General features: G+C 45.1%; 3 protein-coding genes across 3 annotated transcripts; 2 read left to right on the top strand and 1 right to left on the bottom strand.

Moving 5' to 3' along the window:
* The first annotated feature begins 6,386 nt into the window (after positions 1–6,386).
* LOC132403250 (late histone H2A.2.2) lies at positions 6,387–6,867 on the top strand. Its single transcript, XM_059986678.1, has one exon. It carries the CDS (start codon positions 6,391–6,393, stop codon positions 6,778–6,780), a length of 390 nt encoding a protein of 129 aa, XP_059842661.1. The 5' UTR covers positions 6,387–6,390; the 3' UTR covers positions 6,781–6,867.
* Positions 6,868–11,369: 4,502 nt separating this feature from the next.
* LOC132403261 (histone H4) lies at positions 11,370–11,785 on the top strand. Its single transcript, XM_059986689.1, has one exon. The coding sequence runs from the start codon at positions 11,385–11,387 to the stop codon at positions 11,694–11,696; it is 312 nt and encodes a 103-aa protein (XP_059842672.1). The 5' UTR covers positions 11,370–11,384; the 3' UTR covers positions 11,697–11,785.
* A 7,536-nt stretch (positions 11,786–19,321) lies between these two features.
* On the bottom strand, positions 19,322–19,937 carry LOC132403254 (histone H2B type 1-O-like). Its single transcript, XM_059986682.1, has one exon. The coding sequence runs from the start codon at positions 19,757–19,759 to the stop codon at positions 19,388–19,390; it is 372 nt and encodes a 123-aa protein (XP_059842665.1). The 5' UTR covers positions 19,760–19,937; the 3' UTR covers positions 19,322–19,387.
* Positions 19,938–27,771: the final 7,834 nt, after the last annotated feature.

The raw sequence follows: 27,771 nt of genomic DNA, 5'->3' as shown, positions 1-27,771 counted from the left end.
GCCAAGTCACATGTTGATGAAGGGGAGAAATTACCCATTTTGATACAGATAGTAAGACAGAGAATTTGATGTTGTGTCTGGATGCCTGAACTTGTCCAGTTAGAAGATAAAGCGTTGTTCCTCCTAAATCGTGTTGAGCCTTGCTGTAACTGTGACAGCAGAGATCAGCATAGAGACTAAAATTATCTCAGCTGAAATGTTGTCCTTTACCCACTGATGTCACTTACAAACATCCTACAGGGTATAAAAGGCAAAGGATTTGTGTATGGGAATCTCAAACACAATAGCTTGTTAGTTCTGCTGTGTCTGTCAGTTCACCAGCACCTGAATGCCGCTGATCCCTGACCATGGGGGAGGAGCTGTTTGGAAGACAGCACACCAATTGCAACAAGGAGAACCCGAATACCTGTACATGTCCGTGATCTAAGCTGGTAAATTCCCAGAGAGTTGATAGGAGTGAGATGTCATTCACTAGCTCTCAGTTTGTAAGGGACTCACTAGGCCATCCTAGCTGTAGATAGGAGAGGTCATTCACATGCTCTGGAAAGGGATTCATCCAAGCATTCAATCTGCAGAAACACCAGAGAGTTCACACTGGAGAGAGTCATTCATCTATTTCAAGTGTGGAAAGGTATTCATTTGGTTATCCCATCTTGTGTGGATCCAGTGAGTTCACAATAAGTAGAGACCACCATTATGTCCTGAGTGAGCAAAGAGATTTTCTTAATCATCCAAGCAGCAACTTCACATCAGGGAAGAAGTTCAAAAAAGCTATATTTATTTGACACTGCTCTTCCCTTTCTTAAACTCTCTGTTTCCATCTTTGGGGACAAACTATCAACCTATATATTTTATAAATCTATCGCTTCACATGATTATCTTGACTAGACCTCTTCCCACTCTACCTCCTGTAAAAATGCTCTTCCTTTTTCTCACCTCCTTTGCCTCCACTGCACCAGTTCCCAGAATGTGGCTTTTATTTCGAGGATTTCAGAGATGTCCTCCTTCTTCAAAGAACTGGGTTTCTCTCTCTCCACTAATGATACTCCTCTCACTCCCATCACCTCCATGCAGACTTCAAAGCTATACATTGTGGAGCCACCAACATTGTGGCCTCTCACAGATGAGCTCAATTGCTTTTATGCTAGGTTCAATGTCAATAACTCTGAGTCTCTGAGGAAAGCTACCGCTATAACCTGCAACCTAGTCACTTCTGAGGCTGAGGTACGCAGATGTTTCCGACGAGTGGACAGTTGCAAGGCTGTGGGACTGGACGGCATCCCGGGGCAAGTACTTAGGATGTGCGCAGGTGTGTTTACAGACATTTCCAGTCTCTCCCTCTCCCAGTGTGAAGTGCCCTCCTGCTTCAAATTATCCACCATTGTCCCTGTACAAAAAAGCCCAAGGTAACATGCCTGAATGACTGGCGTCCTGTCACCTCATTAATAAGCAAATGCTTTGAGAGTCTGGTCAAGGGTTACATCTGCAGCTTGCTACCACCCAAACTGGACTCACTGCAATTTGCCTACTGACAGATGATGCAATAGCCACTGCTCTACATACCATCCTCACACAACTGGAGAAGAAGGATGTTTATGTGAGAATGCTGTTTTCATGGACTACAGTTCAGCATTCAACACCATACTTCCATCCAGGCTCAACAAGAAGTTCAGAGACCTCGGCCTTCACCCTGCCTTGTGCAGCTGGATCCTGGACTTCCTGCAAGATCACTAGAAGCTTGTAAGAGTGGGCTCCCTCACCTCCAATCCTCTGACTCTCAATAGAGGAACCCCTTAGGGCTGTGTTTACTCCCTGTATACCTATGACTGTATTGCCACCCACAGCTCCAATCTACTAATTAAATTTGCTGGTGACACTTCATTGATTGGCCTTATCTCAAACAATAATGAGGTGGCCTACAGGGAAGGCCAATCAATGTAGTGTTGTCAGCAATTTTCTCTCTGACTCAGTGGTGTCAAGAAAACAACCTCTCCATCAATGTCGCAAAAACAAAGGAGCTGGTTGTGGATTACAAGAGGAATGGAGATGGGCTAACCCCTAGTGACATCAATGGATCTGGGGTTGAGAGGGTGAACAGCTTCAAGTTCCTTGGCGACCACATCACCGAGGACCTCATGTGGTCTGTACACACCAGCACTGTGGTGAAACAGGCACAACAGTGCCTCTTTCACCTTGGACAGTTGAGGAAGTTTGGTATGGGCCCCCAAATCCTAAGAATTTTCTACAGGGGCACAATTGAGAGCACCTTGACTGGCTTCATCACTGTCTGGTATGGGAGCTGTACCTCCCTTATTCGCAGGATTCTGCAGAGAGTTGTATGGACAGCCCAGTGCATTTGTAGTTGTGAACTTCCCAAGATTCAGGACACTTACAAGGATGGGTGTGTAAAAAAGGGCCCGTAGGATGACTGGGGACTCAAGCTATCCCAGCCACAATCTATTCCAGCTGCTACCATCCAGGAAACAGTACCGCAGCATAAAAGCCAGGACCAACAGGCTCCAGGACAGCTTCTTCCACCAGGCCATCGGACTGATTAATTCACGCTGATTTGAGTGTACTCTATATTACATTGACAATTCTATTTATAATAAATTACTTTGATTTCACTTTGCACATTTAGATGGAGACATAACAGTGAAGATTTTTACACCTCATGTATGTGAAGGATGCAAGAAATAAAGTCAATTCAATTTCCCAAACATCTGTGTTCACTGCCTTAACAGTTCCTTTTGTCCTTCCCTACCACCACATGGTTCTACCCATCCACCACATTATCTTCTTAAACTTCAGCCATCTCCAAAGGAACTGTACCACTAAACATATCTCTACTTTCCCCACTCTGCCTTCCACAGGGATCACTCACTCTGTGATTCCCTGGTTTATTCATCTCTGCCCACTAATCTCCCTCCTCTATTTCTGCAAGTGTCCAAAGTGCTAGATCTGCCCATTCACCTCTTCCCTCACCTCAATTCAGGCTCCAAAACTAACTTTCTAGATGAGGCAGCAGTTCACCTGCAAATCTACTGCGGTCACTTATTGTGTTCGATGCTCCTGTTACGGCCTCATCTACATTGGTGAGACCTGTTGTAAATTGGGTGACTGTTTTGTGGAGCATCTATGCTCCACCCATCAAAAGTGAAACTTCCCAGTGGCCAAACATTTTAATTCCCATTTCGACATGTCAGTCTGTGGTGCCTTCATGTACCAAGATGATAAGCTCCTCATATGATATGTCTTTCAATCCTGGAACCATTTTCATGAACCTCCTTTGAACCGGCTCCAGTGTCAGCATATCTGTCTTTAGATAAGGGTGCTAAACCTGCTCACAGTACTCCAAGTGAGGCCACGCTCGTGCCTGGTGAAGTCTCAAATTTGCATCCTTGCTTTTATATTTTTATCCTCGCTAAATGAATGCTAACATAGCACTTCCCTTCCTCACCTCCGACTCAACCAACAAACTGCATAATGACTCCCATTAAAGAGACCCTTTTCTGGGCGACTGTTGGTTACTAGCTGTGTTCCACGGGGTTCTGTATTGGGACCTCTTCTTTTTATGTTGTATGTCAATGATATGAATGTTGGAATTGATGGCTTTGTGGCCAAGTTTATGGACGATACAAAGATAGGTGGAATGGCAGTTAGTGTTGAGGAAGCAGTAAGTCTACAGAAAGACTTAGACAGAATGGAAATGGCAGATACTGTTGGGAAGTGTATGATCTTGCTTTCATATTTTGGAAGCTGAGTCTGGGTCCATTTGTTTGAGCAAAACCAAATAGTTGCAGCATCCACTTGTTACGGTTATACTTACCTGGGTATCAGTTTTGTGGAACACTTATCTGTCTCTGTGTAAAAACCAAGTATGTCCCACTGGTCCAGTACTGAGAATGTCCATGTATCTGTCTGACAAAAAGTAAAACCAGAAATTGTTGAGAATACTTGTTCAATGTAGAAAGAGCTGTGAGTTATTCTAGCATTTTACATTTTTATTTCAGATTATCTGTTGTAAAGGTCTTTGCCATTATTTTACAGTGCCAGCTGTCGTAACTTCCTATACCCTTATTTTATGGTACTGGATGTTGTAACAGTCTGTGTCCTTTCAGAATGGTACTGGTAGTTCTAACGGTCTGTGGCCTCACTGTACCATACCAGCTGTTGAACCAGTCTGTGTCCTTACTGTGCGGTACCAGCTGCTGTAACATTTGGTGCCCTTACTATATAGTGCCATCTGTGGTAACATTTTGTGACTTTACAGATTGGTATTGGCTATTGTAATGGTCAGTGCTCCTAATGAATGGGGTCAGTTGTTCAAATGGTCTATGCCATTACTGTATGGAACCAGCTGTTATAATGCCCTGTGCCATCTGTAATAAAGGCCTGTGCCCTTACAGATTGGTATCAGTTATTATAACAGTCAGTGCATCTTAACTTACAGAACCGGCTGTTGTAATGGTCTTTGCTCTTACTGTACAGAGACAGCTGTATAACAGTTGGTGCCCTTACTGTATGGTGCCATCTGTTGTAACAGTCTGTGCCTTTATTGTATTGCACTGCCTATTGGAAAGAAATATCCCTTTTCTGTATAGTGCCACCCATGATAAAGCTCTGTGCTCTTACAGATTGGTACTGGCTGTAGTAACAGTCAGTGCTCTTACTGAATGGCACTGGTTGCTTGAATGGTCAGTGCCCTTATTACTCGGAACTGACTGTTGTAATGGTCGGTGCCCTTACTGTACTGTTTAGTTTGTGATAATGGTCTGTGCCCTTACTGTATGGCAATGCCTGTCGTAACTTGTTGTGCCACTACTGTACGGTACCAGCTGTTGAAACTGTCTTTGCCCTTACTGTACAGTATAAGCTGTTGTAACGGTCTGAGCTCTTATTGTACATTGCTGGCTGTTGTAACAGTGTGTGCCCTGACTGTATGGTACCAGCTGTTGTAACGATGTGTGTCTTTGCTACACGAAAACAAGTGTTGTAATGGTCTTTGCCCTTACAGATCAGTGCTGACTGTTGTAACATTTCTGCCCTTACTATAAGGAGCTGGTTGTTGTAATGGCCTATACTCTTACAGTATTGTTGTGGTCTGTGCCCTGACTGTGCGATACCAGCTGTTGGAATGGTCTGTGCCCTTACTGTATGGAACCAGCTGTTGTAATAGTCGGTGCCTTTGCTGTATGCTGCCATCTGTTGTAATGCTCTGTTTAAAAGGTACACAAGTTTCCAAAAATAGATCTCCATTTAACTAATTATGTGACTTCTAACACTAATTGGCTGAACCAGTAATGATTTGGTGTGTCATATTAAAAGGAGTGAATACTTATGCAATCAATTAGTTTGTGTTTAATAATTATAATAAATTTAGACCAATTTGTACAAATTTGTTTTCACTTTGATACAAATATCTTTTTCTATTGCTCAGTGTCAAAAAAGCAAAATTAAATCCACTGTGATTCAACGTTGTAGAACAATAAAACATGAAAACTTACAAGGGGTGAATACCTTTTATAGGCACAGTATGTCCCTTTTCTGTATGATGCCATCTGTGGTTAATGTGTGTGTACTTATAGCCAGTACCAAATAGTTGTAATGGTCAGTGCTCTTACTGAATGATACCATCTGTTTGAATGGTCTGTGTCCTAACTGTATGGAACTGGCTAATGTAAAGGTCTGTGCCCTTCCTGTAGAGTTCCACCTATGGTAACGGTCTGCGCTCACTGTATGCTGTCATCTGTTTTAAAGGACTGTGCCCTGACTGCATGGTGTCAGCTGTTGTTAAGGTCTATGCCCTTATTGTATGGCGCCAGCTGTTGTGAAGTTCTGTGTACCTACAGCACAGTGTTGACTATTACATAGAACAAAGAGAAGCACGTGGGGGATAGGGAGATCAATACCAAGTGAATTGATATGCTAGCACATTTCAAGGTAAAGTAGAAGTAAAGAGCATTAAGTTGGATAAGTCCCCATGGCCTGACTCTAATTCTGACTTTAATTTGTTTACTTTTTAGAGTTTACACAATTTGTTCATTTTTGCACATTGGGTATTTGACGATCTTTTTTAATGCGTTCTATCGAGTTTCTTTGTTTCGTGGCTCCCTCTAAGGAGATGAATTTTAAGGCTATAATAAATATACTTTGAAGTTTTTTTCCCAAATGTCATATCCTGTTGGGGAGTGACAGTTATTTTTCGCGCTTCTTTTGCTGCCGTCTGCTTATTGGAGAATCGTCAGCTCGCTGATTGGGTGATTCCACATCACCAATCGGAGAAAGCATTGCACCACCAATCATAAGTGTCCTTCCGCAGTCATCTAGAAGCTATAAAATTGGTGAATACGGAATCATTTCCTCATTCTTTGTGAAAGATCGGCTAAAATGAGTGGACGAGGAAAAACCGGAAAGGCCAAGAGCAAGCCCAAGTCTCGCTCGTCCCGGGCCGGACTGCAGTTCCCGGTGGGCCGTGTTCACAGGCTCCTGAGAAAGGGTAACTATGCTGAGCGGGTGGGTGCCGGAGCCCCGGTCTATCTGGCCGCTGTGCTCGAGTATCTGACGGCTGAAATCCTCGAGTTGGCCGGTAACGCGGCCCGGGACAACAAGAAGACCCGCATCATCCCCAGACACCTGCAGCTGGCCGTCCGCAACGACGAGGAGCTCAACAAGCTGCTGGGAGGGGTGACCATCGCTCAGGGCGGGGTGCTGCCCAATATCCAGGCCGTGTTGTTGCCCAAGAAAAGCGGCGCGCCCGCCAACCCCAAGGGCAAGTAAAGAGACAAAGCGACAATTTAGAAACCCAAAGGCTCTTTTCAGAGCCACTCAGATTGTCTGTGGAAGGGCTGAGCACCGGCTGGGGTGGGTCCGGGGGATTTCCGTTCTGTGTGTCTGTCGTAGACGAGGGCTTAAAACTCTGTCTAAAGCGGATCTCTTCCTCTGAAATAAAAAAAAGTATTTATCTGCCCACTTTAAGAAATTGCCTCATTTTACCGAAAAATTAGTTTTTTTGAAACCGTCGGCGGCGGTTGATTGGCGGTAAATCGCCTGATCTCATTGGTGAATGAAAAGCCCAATAAAGAGCTCAATCACCAATGAACGGGCGGCAACTGGACAAGCGCCAAAACTAACCGACAGACCACCGGAAATCCTGAAATTTGAAAAGTCCGCCAAGAGCAAAATAAATCTGTAGATCTGTCAGAATGTAAATAATTACAGATGTGTGGCTAGGAGCCGTCACATGACCCCGAACCATTGATAATATCGAGTTAATTAAGTTTAATCTTCGAAGTATATTTATTTCTTACTCCAGCCCCAGAGATATCCTTGTCAATATTTTCTACTCCCTTCCAAGCTCAAATGACACATTTCCTGCAACACTGTGACCGAAACTGCACATAGTTCACCAACTCGTCTCAGGACTGTCTTGTGCTCAGTCACATGACCTCCAAGGGATTGTGCTCGTGCTCTGACAGGTGAAGGCAAACATATCAACTGTCTCTTCACCACCCTGTCTACCTACGTACTCACACCCCTTTGTCTCTCTGTTTTACAACACTCACCAGGGCCCGCCACTTCTGAAGCAGGCACCACCACAATCTAAATGACCAAACTGGCTTACTTTGTCCTTGTCTGAGTTAAATTCCATCTGCCATTTCCTTGCTCATGTTCTTAATTAATCTATATCACAAACTTCAGAATTGTCCACAATACCACGAACTTCGTGTCATCTGTTAAGCTATTTACATTCTGATCCGAATCCCCAATGCATATGAGAAACAAGAGAGAAGAGTGCTCCAATCTAAAACCAGAAGGGAGAATTCAAAAGGGGCCAAGCGTGGAGAACAGACATTTCAGAGGGTCACAAGAACTGGAGGAAGGTACAGAGTGTTAGTGTGAGGCTGCAGAAGAATTTATGTCTGATTGTTTGTCTGTGCATGATTTAATAAACCTCTTTAAAATCAAACTCAACTTCCTGTGCTCCAGAGAAAACAGCCTATCCGTGCTCTCATTGGAACTCAAGCCCTCCAGTCACTTCTGTGTGAACTTTTCTGCGCCCTTTCCAGCTGAATCACATCATTCCTGTAGCAAGGGGACTAGAACTACACACAATACCCCAAGTGCCGTACAACCAACATCCTGTACAACTGTAACATAACATCCCAGTGCATGTAATCAGAAGCCTGATCAAAGGCACACAAAGTCGTGCAATTTCTTCACCACTGTGTCTACCTTTGTTGGCACTTTCAGGAATTCTATCCTGAGGTCCCTCCATTGTGCAACTCTGTCCAGGGCACAGCCAGTTACTGTGTAGTCTTTTGCTCTGGTTTAATGGACTAAAATGTAATAATCAGCATTTGTCCAAATTAGATTCCACCTGTCATTTCCTTGCCCAATTTCACAGACAAACAAAATATACAGCACCTTCCCCAGCAGTACCACTGGTCACAGGCCTCCAATCTACTTCATTTAAAAAAGTAAATTTATTTATCAGCATACAGACCCATACCATTAATATAAAAGACAAACAACATGGGACCAGGCACGGATCCCTGTAGCACACCACTGTCACAGGTCTCTGATCTGAAAAGGGTACGGAAATGTAGAGGCAGAAGAGGCCACAGGAGGAGGACAGCACAGCTGTGAGAGCTTGTCAGGATGTGAAGAGAGATTGAGGGGGTGAGGACCAAGGAGGGATGTGAGCCCAAGGATGAGAATGGGAAACCTGCACTATGGAGCTGGTGCAATAAGGCACTGACAGACACTCACCATTTCCAAATTAGCAGACGGGATGAGATTACGCCCACTGTGGAGAAACACTCGTCCTACCAGACCCTACCAGTCTGCTTGCACGTCTGCTTGGCAATGGCAGAGAGTAAGGAGCAGCTCACCTGATCCATTTGCTGTCTTATCCGGCTTTCCACATTAATCTGCAGAACCCAGAAGCCAATTACATCACATCTCATCCTTCAAAACCTCAGCACGTACAGACCAACCCCACTTCAGGTCAGCTGTACGCCCACGCCGAGTAAATCCTCACCTCCACCTCCATCCCAAGCTAAACCCCCTACATGGGCCACACCATCCCGTTGCCACAGGAACGTCAGTCAGTGAGGTCACACACAATTCTTCTCGGGAAGTGACCTCACATCACATGACATCCTGTCCACATACCGTGGGTCAGGTCAGAATGAACTATCAATCAGAGAGCTACTGTGGGCAGTCACTTTACAAAGGGGCTTCTTGGGGATATTTTGGAATCTCATGTGGATAGGGTGGTGAAGAAAGCTTTTGGTATGCTGGCCTTTTTAAATCAGAGCATTGAGTATGGGAGTTGGGATGTAATATTAAAATTGTACAAGGCTGAATTTGGAGTATTGTGTACAGTTCTGGTCACCGAATTATAGGAAAGATGTCAACAAAATAGAGAGTACAGAGGAGATTTACTAGAATGTTACCTGGGTTTTAGCACCTAAGTTACAGGGAAAGACTGAACAAGTTAGGTCTTTATTCTTTGCAGCGTAGAAGGTTGAGGGGTGACTTGATAGAGGTATTTAAAATTATGAGGGGGATAGATAGAGTTGATGTGGATAGGTTTTTTCCATTGAGAGTAGGGGAGATTCAAACAAGAGGACATGAGTTGAGAGTTAGGGGGCTAAAGTTTAAGGGTAATATGAGGGGGAATTTCTTTACTCAGAGAGTGGTAGCCGTGCAGAACGAGCTTCCAGTAGAAGTGGTAGAGGCAGGTTCGGTATTGCCATTTAAAGTAAAATTGGATAGGTATATGGGCAGGAAAGGAATGGAGGGTTATGGGCTGAGTGCGGGTCAGTGGGACTAGGTGAGAGTAAGCATTTGGCACAGACTAGAAGGGCCGAGATGGCCTGTTTCCGTGCTGTTATTGTTATATGGTTATATGTTTAAATCTCTAGTTAGGAAAGGGAAAAAACAATTTGGCACTAGGACAGAAAGGACAATAATTCCAATTATTTGTGTTTTGAAAGAGAGAAAAAAGTCAAAAATGTCGAAAAATAAAGCAAGTTTAATTCAGCAAGGTTGATTTCTTTTTCAGAGCATGTTTGATTTAATTAGTTTTAAATGACTAAATGGTTGAAATTTAAAACTAAAGCAGAGAATGCTGGATATCCCCAGCAGCTCAGGAAGCATCAATGGAAAGAGGAAGAGTGTGAACATTTCATGTACAATTTGAAAAGTGAGGGAAAAGAAAGTTCATTTTAATTTGCAGAAAAGATTGACAGAGAAATGCTTGGGATGATATAAGTATCTATATAAACTATGGCCAGGTGTAAAGGGTTAATGGGGATGGAGCAATGATGAATACAATTATCGTATTGACCTGGTTTACATGATTCTAGTGGTAGGGGTTGGTTGATTCTCACTATAACAGAGTGTTACAGTACTATAACAGTCCATTTGGCCCACCATCTCTCTACCAGCCAGTGGGAAATCATCCATATTCTGATACTTGGCCTGTAGCCTTGAACATAGAAAACATGGAAGCATAGAAAACCTATAGCACAATACAGGCCCTTCGGCCCATGATGCTGTGCCTAACATGTACTTATTTTAGAAATTACCTAGGGTTATCCATAGCTCTCTATTTTCCTAAGCTTCACGTTTGATGAGACATTTCTGAAATACCACCAACGACTCTGACTCTATTTCCACCATTCTCTCTGGCAGTGTACTCCAGGTACTCACTGCCTGGGTGAACCAGGACCTCCTCAGAACCTCTCTCGCCCTCTTGCCCCCTCAACCTCACACCGCACCGCACCCTGTCCAGCACATCTATCTTCTTCTGATATGGGGGAAGCTCTCTGCAACCTACCGGAACTCTACCCCACATGATTTTCTTTATCCAGAATCATATTCCATCTAAAACACGGATCAATATTTGTCTGTCATCAATATCAAGGATCTGGATGATCATGTGGTAAAACGGATCAGCACATTTGCAGATTTTTCCAGAATATCATCGGTTAATTTTCAGAGCACTGAGCACACATTTCAAAAGGTTTGGGTCAGTTATCCAGGGCGTTAGCTGGTAATGTCACTGACCGACCTTCGATATCTCCTGTGCATCTGTTGCTTTTTTTTCCGGGAGCTGGGTTTCTGTTCCGTTGCGGCCAAACCGTTGGAAAGTGGCGGTTGCAGATCATGAAGATGAGAAGCTGCTCTCCACTCTGTCTGTCACGGACTGTCTCCACCCCTTCCCTCTCTCTCTCCCTCCCCGCACTGCCCGTCACTCTGTCTCCTCCCCTCTCACTCTCTGCGCGTTTCTCGGACAGGTCGGGGCGCTGTGTATAAAAGGCGACAGCAGCAGACAGCTCGTTACAGAACAACGACGGGAGTGAAGCGGCATTATGTCTGGCAGAGGGAAAGGAGGCAAAGGACTGGGCAAAGGCGGAGCCAAGCGGCACCGTAAAGTGCTCCGTGATAACATCCAGGGCATCACCAAACCGGCCATCCGCCGTCTGGCTCGGCGTGGCGGCGTCAAGCGGATCTCGGGTCTGATCTACGAAGAGACCCGCGGGGTGCTGAAGGTTTTCCTGGAGAATGTGATCCGGGATGCGGTCACCTACACCGAGCACGCCAAGCGCAAGACGGTCACTGCCATGGATGTGGTGTACGCTCTGAAACGCCAGGGCCGCACTCTCTATGGCTTCGGCGGTTGAACAAACCTTCGTTCTTCCAAACCCAAAACAAAGGCTCTTTTAAGAGCCGCCCACCAACTCACGGAGAGAGCAGTGACCGGGGATTTATTAGGCGATAAAATTTAAAACAAAAGTGTGGTCAAATTGTCATGAAATTATTGACAACTATCCTATGAAGGGGGAAGACTGGAGATTGGGGCTGAGGGGGAAATGAATCAGCCATGATGAAATGGTGTGGAGCAGATTCGATGGGCCAAATGGCCTAATTCTGCTTCTATATTTTATGGTCTTATGGATTTGAACCCGCTCCGAACAGTCTGGACGGCATCGGGTTACGAAGGGCACTGTTGTTACATTAAGGAGATTAAATTCCCATTCTCCTTTGGGCATAATGACACAATCACAGAGCGTTGACAGTACCCCGGATGGCTTGAAATTGAAAAGTCCGCCGGAAAGTTTTAAATGGTAAGTCTTCAAAAATAAGAATTGACTCATTAATTCCATCAATATGATTTTAATTAACTCACTAGTTTGAATGTTTCTGGACATTTAGTTCCAAAAGCCGATCCACAGTTTATACTCGCGGTCTGTCTTGTGTATATACGTCATCAGATTCTGCATTGGTCTCTTAAACTCGGTCTAAGGCGAGTTTGCAATGTGAAAAATAAGATGTTCTGTGAAAGAAACTGTCTGCAGGCTGATGTGTCCCCGTGAATTGATCATGTATAGTACTGGACTAGAAATGGTACGGGGAGAGTATTAAAACCCATTCTCCAGGACAGTAACAACCGCAGATACCCGGAAAACTTGGCGATAACCAACTGCACACGGCAGGCGTGTGGGGACAGAGACACCCTGACGGCGAGGGTGTTCGCGCTGCCGTTAACCCAACGGCACCAAAGGGCTGATTCAGTGTTGATCGGGTCCGGCCGTGTCGGAGTCTGTAGAAACCGGGATGTCTTGTTGAACGAAATTTCACAAAACAGCAGAAGGTGAGAGGAAATCGGCGTGAAAATTGTTTTTCAACACAAAAGCTGAGTGAATAGGAAATGCCAGCCCTTTCCACTGCTGAGTTAGTGGCTCTGAAAAGAGCCTTTTGTTGTGCTTGGTGCCGAGGCCGGATTCAGGCGCGCTCCCCACGGATGCGGCGGGCCAGCTGGATGTCCTTGGGCATGATGGTGACTCGCTTGGCGTGGATGGCGCACAGGTTGGTGTCCTCGAAGAGCCCCACCAGGTAAGCTTCACTGGCCTCCTGCAGGGCCATGACGGCCGAGCTCTGGAAGCGCAGGTCGGTCTTGAAGTCCTGAGCGATCTCCCGCACCAGGCGCTGGAAGGGCAGTTTGCGGATGAGCAGCTCGGTGGATTTCTGGTAGCGCCGGATCTCCCTCAGAGCCACGGTGCCGGGCCGGTAGCGATGGGGCTTCTTCACTCCGCCCGTGGCTGGAGCGCTTTTCCGCGCCGCTTTGGTGGCCAGTTGTTTGCGGGGAGCTTTCCCTCCGGTCGATTTGCGCGCCGTTTGCTTGGTCCGGGCCATTCTCCCTCAGCAGTCCGAAAAATCTGAACGACGGAAATTTAAATGCCGGAGAGGAGTTAGTGACTGGCTTTTAAAGGGTTGATGAAGGGCCGCCCAATTCCCTCTAATTGGTTCTAAGGGAGCTGTCCATTACGGGGTTTCAGTGCTGCAATTGGCTGCACGTTTTCCTTCATTAGTTTGAACCTGACTGGGGGTGGGGAGGTGGTTTCAGTTTTGGGTATTCTCTCCGTTGAAAATTTACCGGAAGTCTTTATTCCTTCTACCAGAGTGTATCGCCCCCGTTATTTTCCAGCTGCCATTCTCTGACCATTCTCCCAATCTGTCTCAGTCCTTCTGCGACACCCTGCCTTAACAACTCTCCCTGTAACACCACCTAGCTTCATATCATCCGCAAACCTGATCACAAAGCCACCAATGTCATCGTCCAAATTATTAACATGTAATGTGAAAAGAAGCGGTCCGAACACTGACACGTGTGGAACACCACTCGTCTCAGGCAGTCAACGAGAAAAGGTCCACTGTATTCTTCCTCCTTTCCTCCTGCCAGTCAGCCAATCTTCTATCCATGCTGGTACCTTTCATGTATTACCATGGACTCATAACTTGTTAAGTTATGAGTGGCACCTTGTCAAAGGCCTTTTGAAAATCCAAGTAAACAGTGTCCACTGCTTCTGCTTTGTCTATCCTGTCTGTTATTTCCTCAAAGAATTCCAACAGACTTCCCTTGCAAGAAATCACGCTAACTTGACTCCAAAACCTCATCCTTCGTAATGGAAACCAGCATCTTCACTACCACTGACGTGTGGTCAATTGGCCTATAATTTCCTTTCTTCCGCCTTTTACCTTTCCAAAGAGTGGAGTGATATTTGCAACTTTCCTGTCCTTCTGGACCATTCCTGAATCTGGTGATTCATGAAAGATAATTTCTAATGCCTCTACAATCTCTTCAGCTTCCTCTTTCGGAATATTGGGGTGTGGTCCATCTGGTCTAGGTTACCTACCTATGTTCAGACGGTTCAGCTTCCCAAGCAGCTTCTCCTTAGTATTAGTATTTGCACTCTTCTGTCCCATGGCACTTGAAATTCTGGCATGTTGCTAGTATCATCCACAGTGAAGTCTGACGCATTATTAAGTTCATTTGCCATCTTTTGTCCCCCATTACTATCTCTCCAGCATAATTTTCCAGTGGTCTGATATCCACTCTCGTCTCTCCTTTACTCTATATTCCTGAGAAATGTTTTGGTATCCTATTTATAATATTTACTTTCATACTTAATCTTTTCTCTCAAATGGGTTTTTAGTTTCCTCCTGTTTGTTTTTGAAAGCTTCCCAATCCTTTAACTTCCCACAACTTTTTCTATATTATCTGCTCTCTCTATTGCTTTTATGCTGTCTTTGATTTCCCTGGTCAGCCATAGTCACCTTATCATCTCTTTAGAATATCACTTCATCTTTGGTATGTTTCTACCTTACGCCTTCTGACATGCCCCCAGAAACTCCAGACCTTGCTGTTCTGTCATCATTCTTCCTTCAATCAACTTAGCTGGCTCCTCTCTCAGGCCTCTGTAATTTCCCTAGCACTACAGTAATGATACATCTGACTTTAACTTATCCGTCTGAAACTGCACGATGAATTCTACCATATAATGATTACTAGCACTGAAGGGTTCCCTTACCTTAAGCTCCATAATCATATCTGGTTCATCACAGATCACCCAGTCCAGAATTGCCTTTACCTGAGTGGGCTCAACCATGAGCTAATCTAAATAGCAATCTTATGGGCTTTCTGCAAATTCCATCTCTTAAGATCCAGCATCAAATTGATTTTCCCAATCTACCTGCATACTGAAATCCCCCAGACGACCATAACATTTCCCTTTTTACATGCCTTTTCCATATCCCATTGTAATTTGTATCCTACAGCCTGGTTACCTTTTGGAGTCCTGTATTTTATGATCTTCTTTCAGTCATGTCTCAAAGATGGGGTTAAATTATAGGAGCCAATATAAATGTTGGACAGACTTATATTTTTCATAGAATATCAGAGGCAAAGGAAGGAAGCAACAGAGGCTTTTAAAATTATGAGAGGAATAGATAGTGGTAGATCATTGGTATCTTTTCTGCAAGGTAGAAATGTCAAACACCAGAGGACATGCTTTACGGTTAGCTAGTAATGGAAACAGACAGTTTGCTGGAGTTTAAATGTCTTTTAAATGGACGTGACAAGTAGTATAAATTGACATCCTGATTAGCACAATATCATGGGTCTAATGGCCTGTATTGTTCATTGTTCCTAGAGCTCAAGAAGGAATTAAGATGGTCAAAAGGGAAAAAGAAAAGTCATGAGGAAGGTTCAAGTAAATTTTATATGTAACCCTCAGGCTCCGCCTGCATGTGTTTGTCGAGGGGAAGACAGCTTCTAGCCCCACCAAACTAAGAAATCTCATTTCTGTGGATGCTGTGTGATGTGTTGCCCATTTACAAAGAACCAGGAAGTCCACGAAGTTGAATGAATCAACGGTCAACTTTCCCCCTTTTTCCAATAGTTTCTCCTCAGCTTGTCTCACAGAGACACTAGACATTACTGTCACTGGGAACAGATGGACTGGGACATCCCCCGCTTGAAAGTGACCTCCCTCTTCACAGTGTTCCTGACAATCACTGCCATCCCGCTTGCCTGTACAACCGAGGGCTTCTGCAATTCGGGCCTCACCAGTACCCCAGCAGGAAATCCAGATTCCCCCTCAAGGTCTTCCCCAGAGTTCACTAAGGGGGCCTTGCCCTCAGGCACATCGGGAAGTTTGCTACTTCACTTGCTACTTCCCTGAGCCGGACCACCAATGGCTTTGACTGGGTGAACCACACAGTCCCTCACTTAAATTCGGTATCCGGCCCAATGCAGCCGTGAATTCAGATTAAAGAGAAATGGAAGACCATGATCACCAACATCATACGAAACAGCACATAACGATGATGCGACAGGGAAAGAGCATTGAAGAATAGGGAGGCCCTTCAGCAGTATGGAGAATTTGCAGTGTTTACATGCCATGTGTTTGCCTGTGCCATGAGTCGAATTTATGCCCCTCTCCTTCATGGGTAGAGAAATTCGAAGGACAATGACAAGTCACAAATTATCAGTGGCAACCAGATTAAGGGAATGCTCAAATAAATGTTAATAAAACCATTGATGAGTTGGGTTGGGTCCAATATTGGCAATTTACTTACAAACTTTTCACAAAACAAGGGGACATCATTGGTGAGCTGTAAATTGTGGTGTGCCATCCGAATGCCTGGTCTTTATATACTTATCAGTCAGCTGACTGGTCACCATTTCAGTAACTTACTTGAGTTATGGAGAGGGAATCTGGTTGCTGATTGGTTTCGTGATGAATTCCATGCATTGTAGTCTGGCATTTTGCCTGCGTTGTCTCATAAATAGGATTGTGGTCTACAGGTTGGTTCATGCTTCCATGCTTCTAGGAATTCTCTTGCCGTGTTTGCTTGCACCATGATGTTCACTGATGCCCAGTCCAATTTGTGCCCTTTTGTTCTTCATGGATAGAGACTATGAGAGTTGGTCAACCAGTTGATGTTCATGGATATGTGTGGTTAGTTTTCTCCCTGTTTGGCAGACATAATATTTGCTGCAGTCCCCACATTGGATTTTGTAGACCATATTTTCTCGTATAATAGCTTAGCTCATTCATTTGGTCTCTCCTTAACATTGCTATTAGCTTTTGCACGACTGCAGTTCTATGTTCTTAGAGTAGCTGGCCCATCATTTCTGAGATATTGTGAATATATGGAAGGACAAACCATTCAGTCACCACTTGGCTGGAGAATTCTCAACCTCAGGCATCTCCCTATGAAGTTCAGTCTGTGTCTGTTTCAGAAGAATCCTTTAAAGAAGTGTTTCTCCTCATCAGTCTTCAGTTACGCCATGCTGCAAGTTGTCTCTGCTCCTTGGAGCAAGGTTTTGACGTGGCTCATTTGGGTAGTTTGCTATGATAATTAACGAGTGTATGAAGATGAAGAGAGTAACTAAGGAGAGAGTGGAGCAAAATAACAACTTGTGTACGGGACAAGAGGAGGTGGGCAGGGCATGAAGTGATAAGTTCTCAGCTGTATTCATTAAGGAGAAAGGCCACGTATTTGGTAATTTCATTTGGTGCAGTGATTAGATCCCTCACTGCTGTGACCATTTCAGTCAAATCTCTCTAAAACTGTTCCACCTTTCCCAGACATGGACATGGTTCTCCAGCTGTGACCATACCAATGGTGTAGAAAGGTTCACCGTCTCTATGCATCCTCTACAAGCAAAGGTATTGTGGACTTGTACTTTGTTCCCTGGAACATAGAAGATTTAGGAGAGAACTGATTGATGTATACAAGATTATGAGGGGCATATAGAGGGTAAAAGTGCATTCCCAGGAAAGGGGTATTAATAACAAGAGAACAATAGATTCAGATCAGAGATGTGAGATTTATAAGGAGATCAGAGGCAGCTTCTTCACACAAAAAGTGGAGTGCATTTGGAATGAGCTGCCAGAAATGGTGGTTGAGGCAGGCACATGAGCAATATTTAAAAACAATCTAGATAAATAGATGGCAAGGAGACATTTTGAGGCTATGGGCTAAACATGAACAGGTAGGACTAGCTCACTGGAAACACAGAATGGACAGGTTGGTTGAAGGGCCGGTTTCCATGCTCTTTGACTCCATTTATGTCTTAGAAAACCATCTGAAAGAATACACCACGTCCACTGGGCTTACTTATTGAGTTTACTGGTACCCCCTTGAGAAAGGAAACTTGAGTCTGCAGATGCTGGAACCTGGTGCATTGAACAATCTCGGCTGGAGGAACAGTGGACTGAGCAGCATCTGTGGGGGTTGATGAATTGTCAAAGCTTTAGCTGCAGTGGGTCACCCCCACCAGCCACATCTCCTGATCCCTATCCCTTTGTCTTCCGCAGAGGCCACTCATCCTCCTGTTCCAGCCACAGTTTGAGAAGAGTGACCTGTTCATAATATTCTGTAACTCCATCCACAGTTTGAGAGGAGAGACCTTTCCATAATCTGATGTGTTTTCACAGAAGTCCATGATCATACAGATTTGTAATTGATCGAGGCTTTAGCGTATAGGTTAGTTTCATTTTTCCTTTGGCGGGCTTTTCAAATTTCAAGTGGGGCAAGGCAGTTATTTTCCGCGCTTCTTTGGCGCCGTCTGATCATTGGAGAATCGGACAGCTCGCTCATTGGGTAATTTTAAATTGCTATTCGGAGAAGGCACGGCACCGCCAATCTTAAGTGTCCTTTCGCAATCCTCCAGAACCTATAGAGGGGGATCGCGGGATGATTTCCTTAATTCTCTGCGTGGTGATTTGCGAGATGTATCGTTCTCTTTATCAGATATTTTACCAATAATGAGTAGATAATCTCGCGCTCGGCCATGAATTTCCTGGAGCATTGTGGAGCGGTGTAATCAGCGAGCGAACAGGCTCAGAAATACTCCAAACTAATTTTAGACCCCTGTTTATGAAAAGCACGCCAAGTTTAACCCTTTAAACCAAAAAACATGTAAATGCGTGAATACGATTGATCATCACATCATCACCGCTCATTTACAATAAGGACAGGGTGTAACACCCTCACGTATGTGATTATTACAGTATTTGATTTTAATCTGCACCTTCATTACTTTAGTAACCGATTAGTACAAACTGATTCGCAGGATACAATAGCAGCCAAGTACAACGCATCAGACTGGATGGGTCACCACATACGATCTACAGTCGTAGCGAAGTCTGCGTCGGACTGTAGTGTGAAAGGAGCCCGAGTGAACCTGTTATGATCTTGAGGATTCAGGGTTTTTACACAGGGTCACATCTGCACCTGTCTTTGTGCAAAGACTTGTGAGTGGGAAAAAAATCGCGACAAGCTGACGAATGCAAGAGGGCAAAATGTCAGTGTTAGAGCAGTGAAGCAGGGACGCGACACAAAAGGATTGTATGGTGTGATGGAATATTTACTCAACAGAAACAAAATTTGAATTACCTTTTGTGTAAAAGCTTTTAAAGTTCGTTGCAATCCAATGTCGAAATTTAGTAAAACTCTTCCATGGAAATTGTGGGTGGCTCTTAAAAGAGCCGTTGGGTTTCCGTCAGCACTTCCTGCGACTTCACTTGGAGCTGGTGTACTTGGTCACCGCCTTTGTCCCTTCCGACACGGCGTGCTTGGCCAGTTCCCCGGGCAGCAACAGGCGCACGGCGGTCTGGATCTCCCGAGAGGTGATGGTCGAACGCTTGTTGTAATGAGCCAGGCGGGAAGCCTCGCCCGCAATGCGCTCGAAAATATCGTTCACGAACGAATTCATAATGCCCATGGCCTTCGAGGAGATGCCGGTGTCGGGGTGAACTTGTTTCATTACCTTGTAGACGTAGATGCAGTAAGTCTCCCTTCTTGCCCTCCTGCGCTTCTTGCCGCCCTTGGCTTGCGCTTTGGACACGGCTTTCTTACCGCCTTTCTTGGAAGCTTTCGACTGGTCAGGCATTTTTTCAATCAGCTTCGGACCTGGAAATAAGCGGAGCCAACTCACAGCGCCGATTAAATAGACAGTACGCTAGGCCCTATGCTAATAAGGAATCGGGAAAAGAACGTTCTCATTGGTCAGTTTCCATCTAACCTTTTAATGTGAACAGACCAAATGCACCCCATACCCATTGATAATGACAAAGCGGATCTCCCGGTGGCTACCCTTTTCAATTCTAAGGGTGAAATCGTGGACTCAATCTTCTGTTATGCTCGGGTAGATGGTTTGACACGTGTGGATTAACCCTTATGCAAAACCTTACAGTTCTTATGCAATAAAATACTTGAGATGACTTTATCAAGCCAGATGGAATAATCATTTGTCAGTTTTCAGGTCTGATTAACTGAACAACCTTCAGGTGAGGAGGGCCACGGTAAGATTACAGTTCTCAGGGATGATTCTCATGTGAATATTGAGTGGGGCGGTCATTGATACAAGAGGTAAATCGATTGGAATGGCCACACCAAGCATTTCTCAAAGGTTGCTTCCATCATTATAAACTGTCCACAGGAGGATCTGGTACATGGGGAGAGGAGAATGAAAAGGGAACTAAGGGACATGGGTAGAGTTTCTGTCAGGACCTCGGCCCTTTCAGAGCTTTCAAATCTACTAGGAAACTGACCACCCCACAACCTCAAGATGCTGACACTACACAAACGCCTAAATGTAATGAGACCAGCATTACACAAAGGGGGTAGGATTCATGTTAAACATGCGGGGAAATTTGTCACTTGGGTACCAGGATACCAGCGCTTGCAGGTAATTTTTACTCTAACTGAAATAATGGTGTTCACCTACGAGACAGTTATTTACTCATCTGCTTGGGAGCCTACCTCACAGGAGTGAGTTTAAACAAGTTAGAAATAGAAGGAAGAGGCCTGTTGGAATCAGTGGAAGCTAGTTATGCATCGGGCTAACAATGCTCAATACCTTAGATTTAGCAGAATTAGAAAATCAGATACAGTGCCTCAGCAGAAAATGCGGGGTATTACTGGGGAAAAGAATCAAGATCAGATGCAAGCAATCAGATTGTTCATGGTGCATCCCAGGTTACTCTAGATGCACTTACATTTCTGAAGCTCATTCAAGATACAATGAATCAGATGACTGACCATATTGACCAGATTTTTAAGGAAATGTATAAAACTGAAGTTTGTGCTACACATGCTAGTTGGTTGCTTGCCATGATTGACACAAATTTATTACAACAATACAAATCAAATACCAACTAAAATGATAGAAGTAATTTAACCTACCCTTTGAAAAGGGTTCGCAATGTGGACAAATATCATGCAAATACCATACCCACCAGCACAAGCTATTGTTAGGAATGGCACTACGAAAGTGATAGATGTATCAATGGCAGGACCACTGGGGTTTCTCACGTTATATGGATTACTCCTTAGTAATAATGATCAGAGAGGCACCGAGAGAATTTCTATTTACTGACAAGTAAACATATTTAAGACACAGTTCGGTAGATTTTTACATTGCAGGGGAATTAAGGGTTATGGGCAAAAGGCAGGTAGGTGGAGATGAGTCCATGGCCAGATCAGCTGTGATCTTATTGATTGGCGGAGCAGGCTTGATGGGCCAGATGGACAGTTTATAATGATGGAAATATGATGATGACATTGTGATTCTGCATCAAGTGTTTCAGAAGGCAGATGGTACTCAATGCGGTCAGTCCCATCTGATGTCTAAGTTCCTCCCATATAGTCTCACTGGACAACCCCACAGGAATATCCTCTCTAAGTACCATCGTGATGTTCTCCCCAACCAAAAACACAACTCCTCCTCTACTCTTATTTCCTTCTCCATCCTGACTGTGGCTCTGTACCCTGGAACATTGAGCTACCAGTCCTTCCCCTTCCTTAAATGTTTTCTGTAATGAATATCTGCATCTCATGTACAAATCCATGTCCTGAGTTCATCTGCCTGACTTGTCTAACATCTTACATTAAAACTATTGCACTTCACTCTATCAGACTTTCCTCACTTCCTGCCTTTCCCCTGTCTGTCTTATCTACTCACCTTGATCACTTTAAAATTTCTATTGGCCTCAACCTGCTCATCTGCTACACTACTGCTTTGTACCCCACTCCACTGCCAGACTGACTTAAACCCTCCCAAATAGTGTTAGCATTTCACCCCACTTGGATATTGGTCTCCCTCCAGTTCATATGCAACTCATCCCTCTTGTACATGTCACCTCTGCCCTAGGAGAGATCTTAATGGTCTCAGAACCTGAACTTTTCCCTCCTGCACCAGCCTCTTGGTCACAACATCATCTACACAGTCCTCCTATTCCTACCCCACCAGCTCATGGCATGGGGAATAATCCACAGGTCATCTTGAGCTCCAACTTTTAATCCTTTAACTTACTGCCTCATTCCCTACAATCATTCTGCAGGTCCTCACCCATTTTGACCCAGTGTCATTGGTCCCAACCTCTGTCAGTTCACCCTTCCTCTGCAGATTCTTCTGTAACCCATTGGAATCATCCTTTGCCCTGACATCCCAGAGATTACACACCATACCAGAATCTCATTCACAGCCACACAATCTCTTGTCCACCCCCCTCACTATGGAGTCTCCAATCACTACAGCTCTCCTTGTCTCTGCCATTTCATCAAAGCCAATCACTGTACCACAGACCTGGCTACTGCGGCTGCTGCACTCCTCTGAAATGTTGTGTCTCTGTGACTACATCTCTGTCACACTCTCTCCTGCAGGTCAACTCTAATACCATCTGCTTCAATAGTGCATGAAACTAGGTTCATGATCCCCTGCCAACCTCCCATATGAGGCCCATGTCTGCTCTGCCCACTGGACTGACCTCATTGACCATGGAAAAATGCCTCCTGACATCTCTTCCACAGTCTGACTCTAACTTTCAGCCCATTTCCCCTTGTTCTCGACTCTCCCACCAGGAGATGTTGTTTCTTTGTGCTTATCTGATCAGTTCCATGAATCCCAGTCCAGTACCAGTGTTGTGTTATTCTCTGTCATTGAAGTGCCGGTTTGTACTGGTGTTTAACGGTGGAGTGCAATGTTGGGTATGTACAGGTCTGTGTGCTTACAGCACAGTGTGGAGAGTTTTATATTTCTCTGTCCTGATAGTCAAGGACAAGTGTCTTTTTCTATTGCTCAGTGTCAAAAACCCAAATTAAATCGACTGTGATTCAATGTTGTAGAATAATAAAACATGAAAACTTACAAGGGGTGAATACTTTTTATAGGCACAGTATGTCCCTTTTCTGTATGATGCCATCTGTGGTTAAGGTGTGTGTACTTATAGCCAGTACCAAACTGTTGTAATGGTCAGTACTCTTACTGAATGATACCATCTGTTTGAATGGTCTGTGCCCTTACTGTATGGAGCTGGCTGTTGTAGTGGTCTGTGCCCATACCATATGGTACCAGGTGTTGAAATAGTCTGTTCCCTCACTGTACAGTAAAGTATGTACAGTACTGTATGGAAATGGCTGAATTTTTCCAAATTTCATGTCCTTTTGGGGAGTGACAGTTATTTTTGGCGCTTCTTTTGCTGCCGCCTGATCATTGAAGAATCAGACAGTTCGCTGATTGGGTGATTCCACATCACCAATCGGAGAAAGCATTGCACCACCAATCATAAGTGTCCTTCCGCAATCCTCCAGAAGCTATAAAATGAGTGAATGCCGAACCATTTAATCATTCTCTGTAAAGGAATTTGTTAAAATGAGTGGACGTGGGAAAACCGGAAAGGCCAAGAGCAAGCCCAAGTCTCGCTCGTCCCGGGCCGGACTGCAGTTCCCGGTGGGCCGTGTTCACAGGCTCCTGAGAAAGGGTAACTATGCTGAGCGGGTGGGTGCCGGAGCCCCGGTCTATCTGGCCGCTGTGCTCGAGTACCTGACGGCTGAAATCCTCGAGTTGGCCGGTAACGCGGCTCGGGACAACAAGAAGACCCGCATCATCCCCAGACACCTGCAGCTGGCCGTCCGCAACGACGAGGAGCTCAACAAGCTGCTGGGAGGGGTGACCATCGCTCAGGGCGGGGTGCTGCCCAATATCCAGGCCGTGTTGTTGCCCAAGAAAAGCGGCGCGCCCGCCAACCCCAAGGGCAAGTAAAGAGATAAAGCGACAATTTAGAAACCCAAAGGCTCTTTTCAGAGCCACTCAGATTGTCTGTGGAAGGGCTGAGCACCGGCTGGGGTGGATCCGGGGATTTCCGTTCTGGGTGTCTGTCGTCGACAAGGGCTTAAAACTCTCAGTCTAAAGTGTATTTTCTCTGCAGAAAAGAAAAAAAAAACATTCATCTGCGCACTTTACTGGGTTGTACCAATTTTCTGCCCATTTTTACCGAAAATGAAAATCGCCCCACTTCCTGGTTAATACAGAGAGATACAGTAGGCCTCCTTTACTGTCAAGATGAAGCCACACTCAGGTTGGAGGAACAACACCTTATATACCGACTGGGTAGCCTCCAACCTGATGGCATGAACATTAACATCCGTTAATGCCCCTCCCCTTCTTATCCCATCCCTGATATATTTAGTTATTCTCCCTCCTTTTTTCCTCTCTTCCTGCCCATCACTCTACCTGTTTTCCATCTCCCTCTGGTGGTCCCCTCCCTCTTTCTTTCTCCCTAGGCCTCCTGTCCCATGATCCTTTCCCTTCTCCAGCTCTGTATCCCTTTTGCCAATCACCTTACCGGCTCTCAGCTTCACCCCACCCCCTCCGGTCTCCTATCATATCGCATTTTCCCCTCCCCTTCCTACTTTCAAATCTCTTACTATCTTCCCTTTCAGTTAGTCCTGACGAAGGGTCTCGGCCCGAAACGTCGACAGTGCTTCTCCCTATAGATGCTGCCTGGCCTGCTGTATTCCACCAGCATTTTGTGTGTTTTGATTGAATTTCCAGCATCAACATCTGTCAGCTCCTCATTCATCCAGGAAGTGGTGACGTCAGCTAAAAAATAATAACTTTCTGTAAAGTGAGGCGATTCAGGAAAGGGAGGGAGTTCGGTTTGCTTGCGCAGAAAAATACTGTTTCTTTTTCAGGGAAAAAGCGATTTAGACCAGGAGTTTAGGTTGTTATTTAAAACGCATCAGCTTATGGGCGAGTCGGAAACCGGTCAGGGTCGAGACTGCGATGTGAAGTTATTCTGTGACATCTATTCCGAAACTCAGTTGATTCAGAACAGGAACATTTAACTGCGAGTAATAAACCACTCTAACGTCAATTAACCCGCAACTGCAACATTCTGCCTCACGAGAATAAGCTCTTTATGTAAAGTTCTGTTTGCATGTCTGAAAATCGAACCAAGCCGATCCAGAGAAGGCTAAATTCCAGCTGTTCGGCCATTGGGTAGAGTGAGCAGTCCCGGGATTGAACCGGACAGATGGACCGCAAGCTGTCATCAACATAAATTACAGTTATTTCCAAACTGAATTCTCCAATAAATAGTTTGTTTTATTTCACTGTTGAGCAACTCTTTCAGTGAGACATTGAGTGGCTGTTAAAAGAGCCTTTGTGTTCAGTCAATAAAAACACAAAATGCTGGCAGTACTCAGATTCACTCGTGCTGCCTTTGTGTTCAGTCAGCGCTCTGAGCAGCTTCACTTGGAGCTGGTGTACTTGGTCACCGCCTTTGTCCCTTCCGACACGGCGTGCTTGGCCAGTTCCCCGGGCAGCCACAGGCGCACGGCGGTCTGGATCTCCCGAGAGGTGATGGTCGAACGCTTGTTGTAATGAGCCAGGCGGGAAGCCTCGCCTGCGATGCGCTCAAAAATATCGCAAACGGTAGATTCATGATGCTCACCGCCTGGAGGAAATGCCTGTGTTGGGGTGAACCTGTTTCATCACTTTGTAGATATAGACACCATTAGTCTCCTTTCTCGCCCTCTTGCGCTTCTTGCTGCCCTTGGCTTGCGCTTTGGAGACGGCTTTCTTACCCCCTTCTTGGGAGCTTTGGCCAGAACAGGCAATTCCTCCGTCAGTTTCAGTCCCAAAAATAAGTGGAACCGGGTCGCAGTTTGGATTAAATTGGCAGTGCTCCCATCCTATGATAAGGAAGGATTCGGGAAACCAAATGTTGTCAATGGTTAGTATGAAAAATATTACCTTCATCTAATATTTTATTTGGGCATTTTAAGGGCCCATTCATCGTGCCTAGCCGCAGCCAATCACAACCTGCCCGGAGCCCGGTAACTCTGGCAGGGCGGTGGAGGCGGAAGTGCAAGAGGCTGACATAGAAACGTAGACAACCTATAGCACAACACAGGCCCTTCAGCCCACACAATTGTACCGAACATATTCCTACCTTAGAAATTACTAGACTTCCCTCTATTTCTCTGAGCTCCATGTACCTATCCAAAATTCTCTTAAAAGACCCTATCGTATCCGCCTCCACCACCGTTGCCGGCAGCCCATTCCACACACTCGCCACTCTGAGTAAAAAACTTACCCCTGACATCTCCTCTGTACCTACTCCCCAGCACCTTAAACCTGTGTCCTCCTGTGGCAACCATTTCAGCCCTGGAAAAAAGCCTCTGACAATCCACATGATCAATGCCTCTCATCATCTTACACACCTCTATCCGGTCACCTCTCATCCTCCATCGCTCCAAGGAGAAAAAGCCAAGTTCACTCAATCTCCTCTGAAAGGGCATGCTCCCCAATCCAGGCAACATCCTTGTAAATCTCCTCTGCACCCTTTCTATGGCTTCTGCATCCTTCCTGTAGTGAGGCAACCAGAACTGAGCACAGTACTCTGAGTGGGGTCTGACCAGGGTCATATATAACTGCAACATTACTTCTCAGTTTCTAAATTATGCCTTCTTATCCACAGAGCCAACCTGCGCATCTGCTTTGAGTATCCTATGGACTCAGACCCCAAGATCCCTCAGCTCCTCGACACTGCCTAGAGTCTTACCATTAATACTATATTCTGCCATCATATATGACCTACCAAAATGAACCACTTCAGACTTATCTGGGTTGAACTCCATCTGCCACTTCTCAGTCCAGTTTTGCATCCTATTAGTGTCCCGCTGTAATCTCTGACAGCCCTCCACACTATCCAAAACACCTCCAACCTTTGTGTCATCAGGAAACTTACTAACCCATCCCTCCACTTCCTCATCCAGGTAATTTATAAAAATCACAAAGGATAAGAGTCCCAGACAGATCCCTGAGGCACACCACTGGTGACCGACCTCCATGCAGAATATGACTTGTCTACAATTACTCTTTGCTTTCTGTGGGCAAGCCAGTTCTGGATCCACCAAGCAATGTCCCCTCGGATCTCATGCCTCCTTACTTTCTCAATAAGCCTTGCATGGGGTACCTTATCAAATGCCTTGCTGACGTTGAGAATAATTGCTTTTCTTGCAACAGAGGCTGCAGATCTCAGATCTGATTGAGATATTTACAACTGGAGTGTGAAACTGATCAAATGCTAATCCATGCACTGGACATTTGAATGTACAAAACTGTGAGCCAACAGAAGGGACGGGTCTGAACAGTCAGTATTTCCCTGTGCGGGCTGAATGGCCTCACTTTGTGCCAGACATTCCTGGAATGGTTTTATTCTTTCCCAGCGTGATGGCATCGCCAGCAGGGACACCAATATCCCCAAATCCCTAGAATCCCAAATTCTAGAGTGACTTGCTAACCCATTTCAGAGAGCAGAGAAGGGTCAAAGAACCGGTTGTGCATCAGGAGTCACACTGAGGCCAGAAAGGATGGTAGATTTCCTCCTCTGGAGGGTGTCACTAATATGTTTTCACTACAGGCCAGTACTCGCCACACTGGTCTAGCCATTTATTCTAGTCTTGAGTGTTCAGCTGTGGTGTTCACTGTCTCTGGGAGCCCACACAGGAAATATAGAAAAGTGGAAAATAAGTTTGTTAATGAGGGCAGAGTTGTTTATATTGGTTATATAGACTTCAGTGATGACTTTAACATTGCAGGTATGGGAGCCTGGT

Source organism: Hypanus sabinus, chromosome 12 (assembly GCF_030144855.1).
Source record: "Hypanus sabinus isolate sHypSab1 chromosome 12, sHypSab1.hap1, whole genome shotgun sequence".
Lineage (NCBI taxonomy): Eukaryota > Metazoa > Chordata > Chondrichthyes > Myliobatiformes > Dasyatidae > Hypanus > Hypanus sabinus.
This window is presented reverse-complemented; position numbering and strand designations above follow the sequence as displayed.

Excerpts from the sequence above, each read along its gene's own strand:
- LOC132403250 (XM_059986678.1), top strand. The coding sequence starts at position 6,391 with ATGAGTGGACGAGGAAAAACCGGAAAGGCCAAGAGCAAGCCCAAGTCT.
- LOC132403261 (XM_059986689.1), top strand. The coding sequence starts at position 11,385 with ATGTCTGGCAGAGGGAAAGGAGGCAAAGGACTGGGCAAAGGCGGAGCC.
- LOC132403254 (XM_059986682.1), bottom strand. The coding sequence starts at position 19,759 with ATGCCTGACCAGTCGAAAGCTTCCAAGAAAGGCGGTAAGAAAGCCGTG.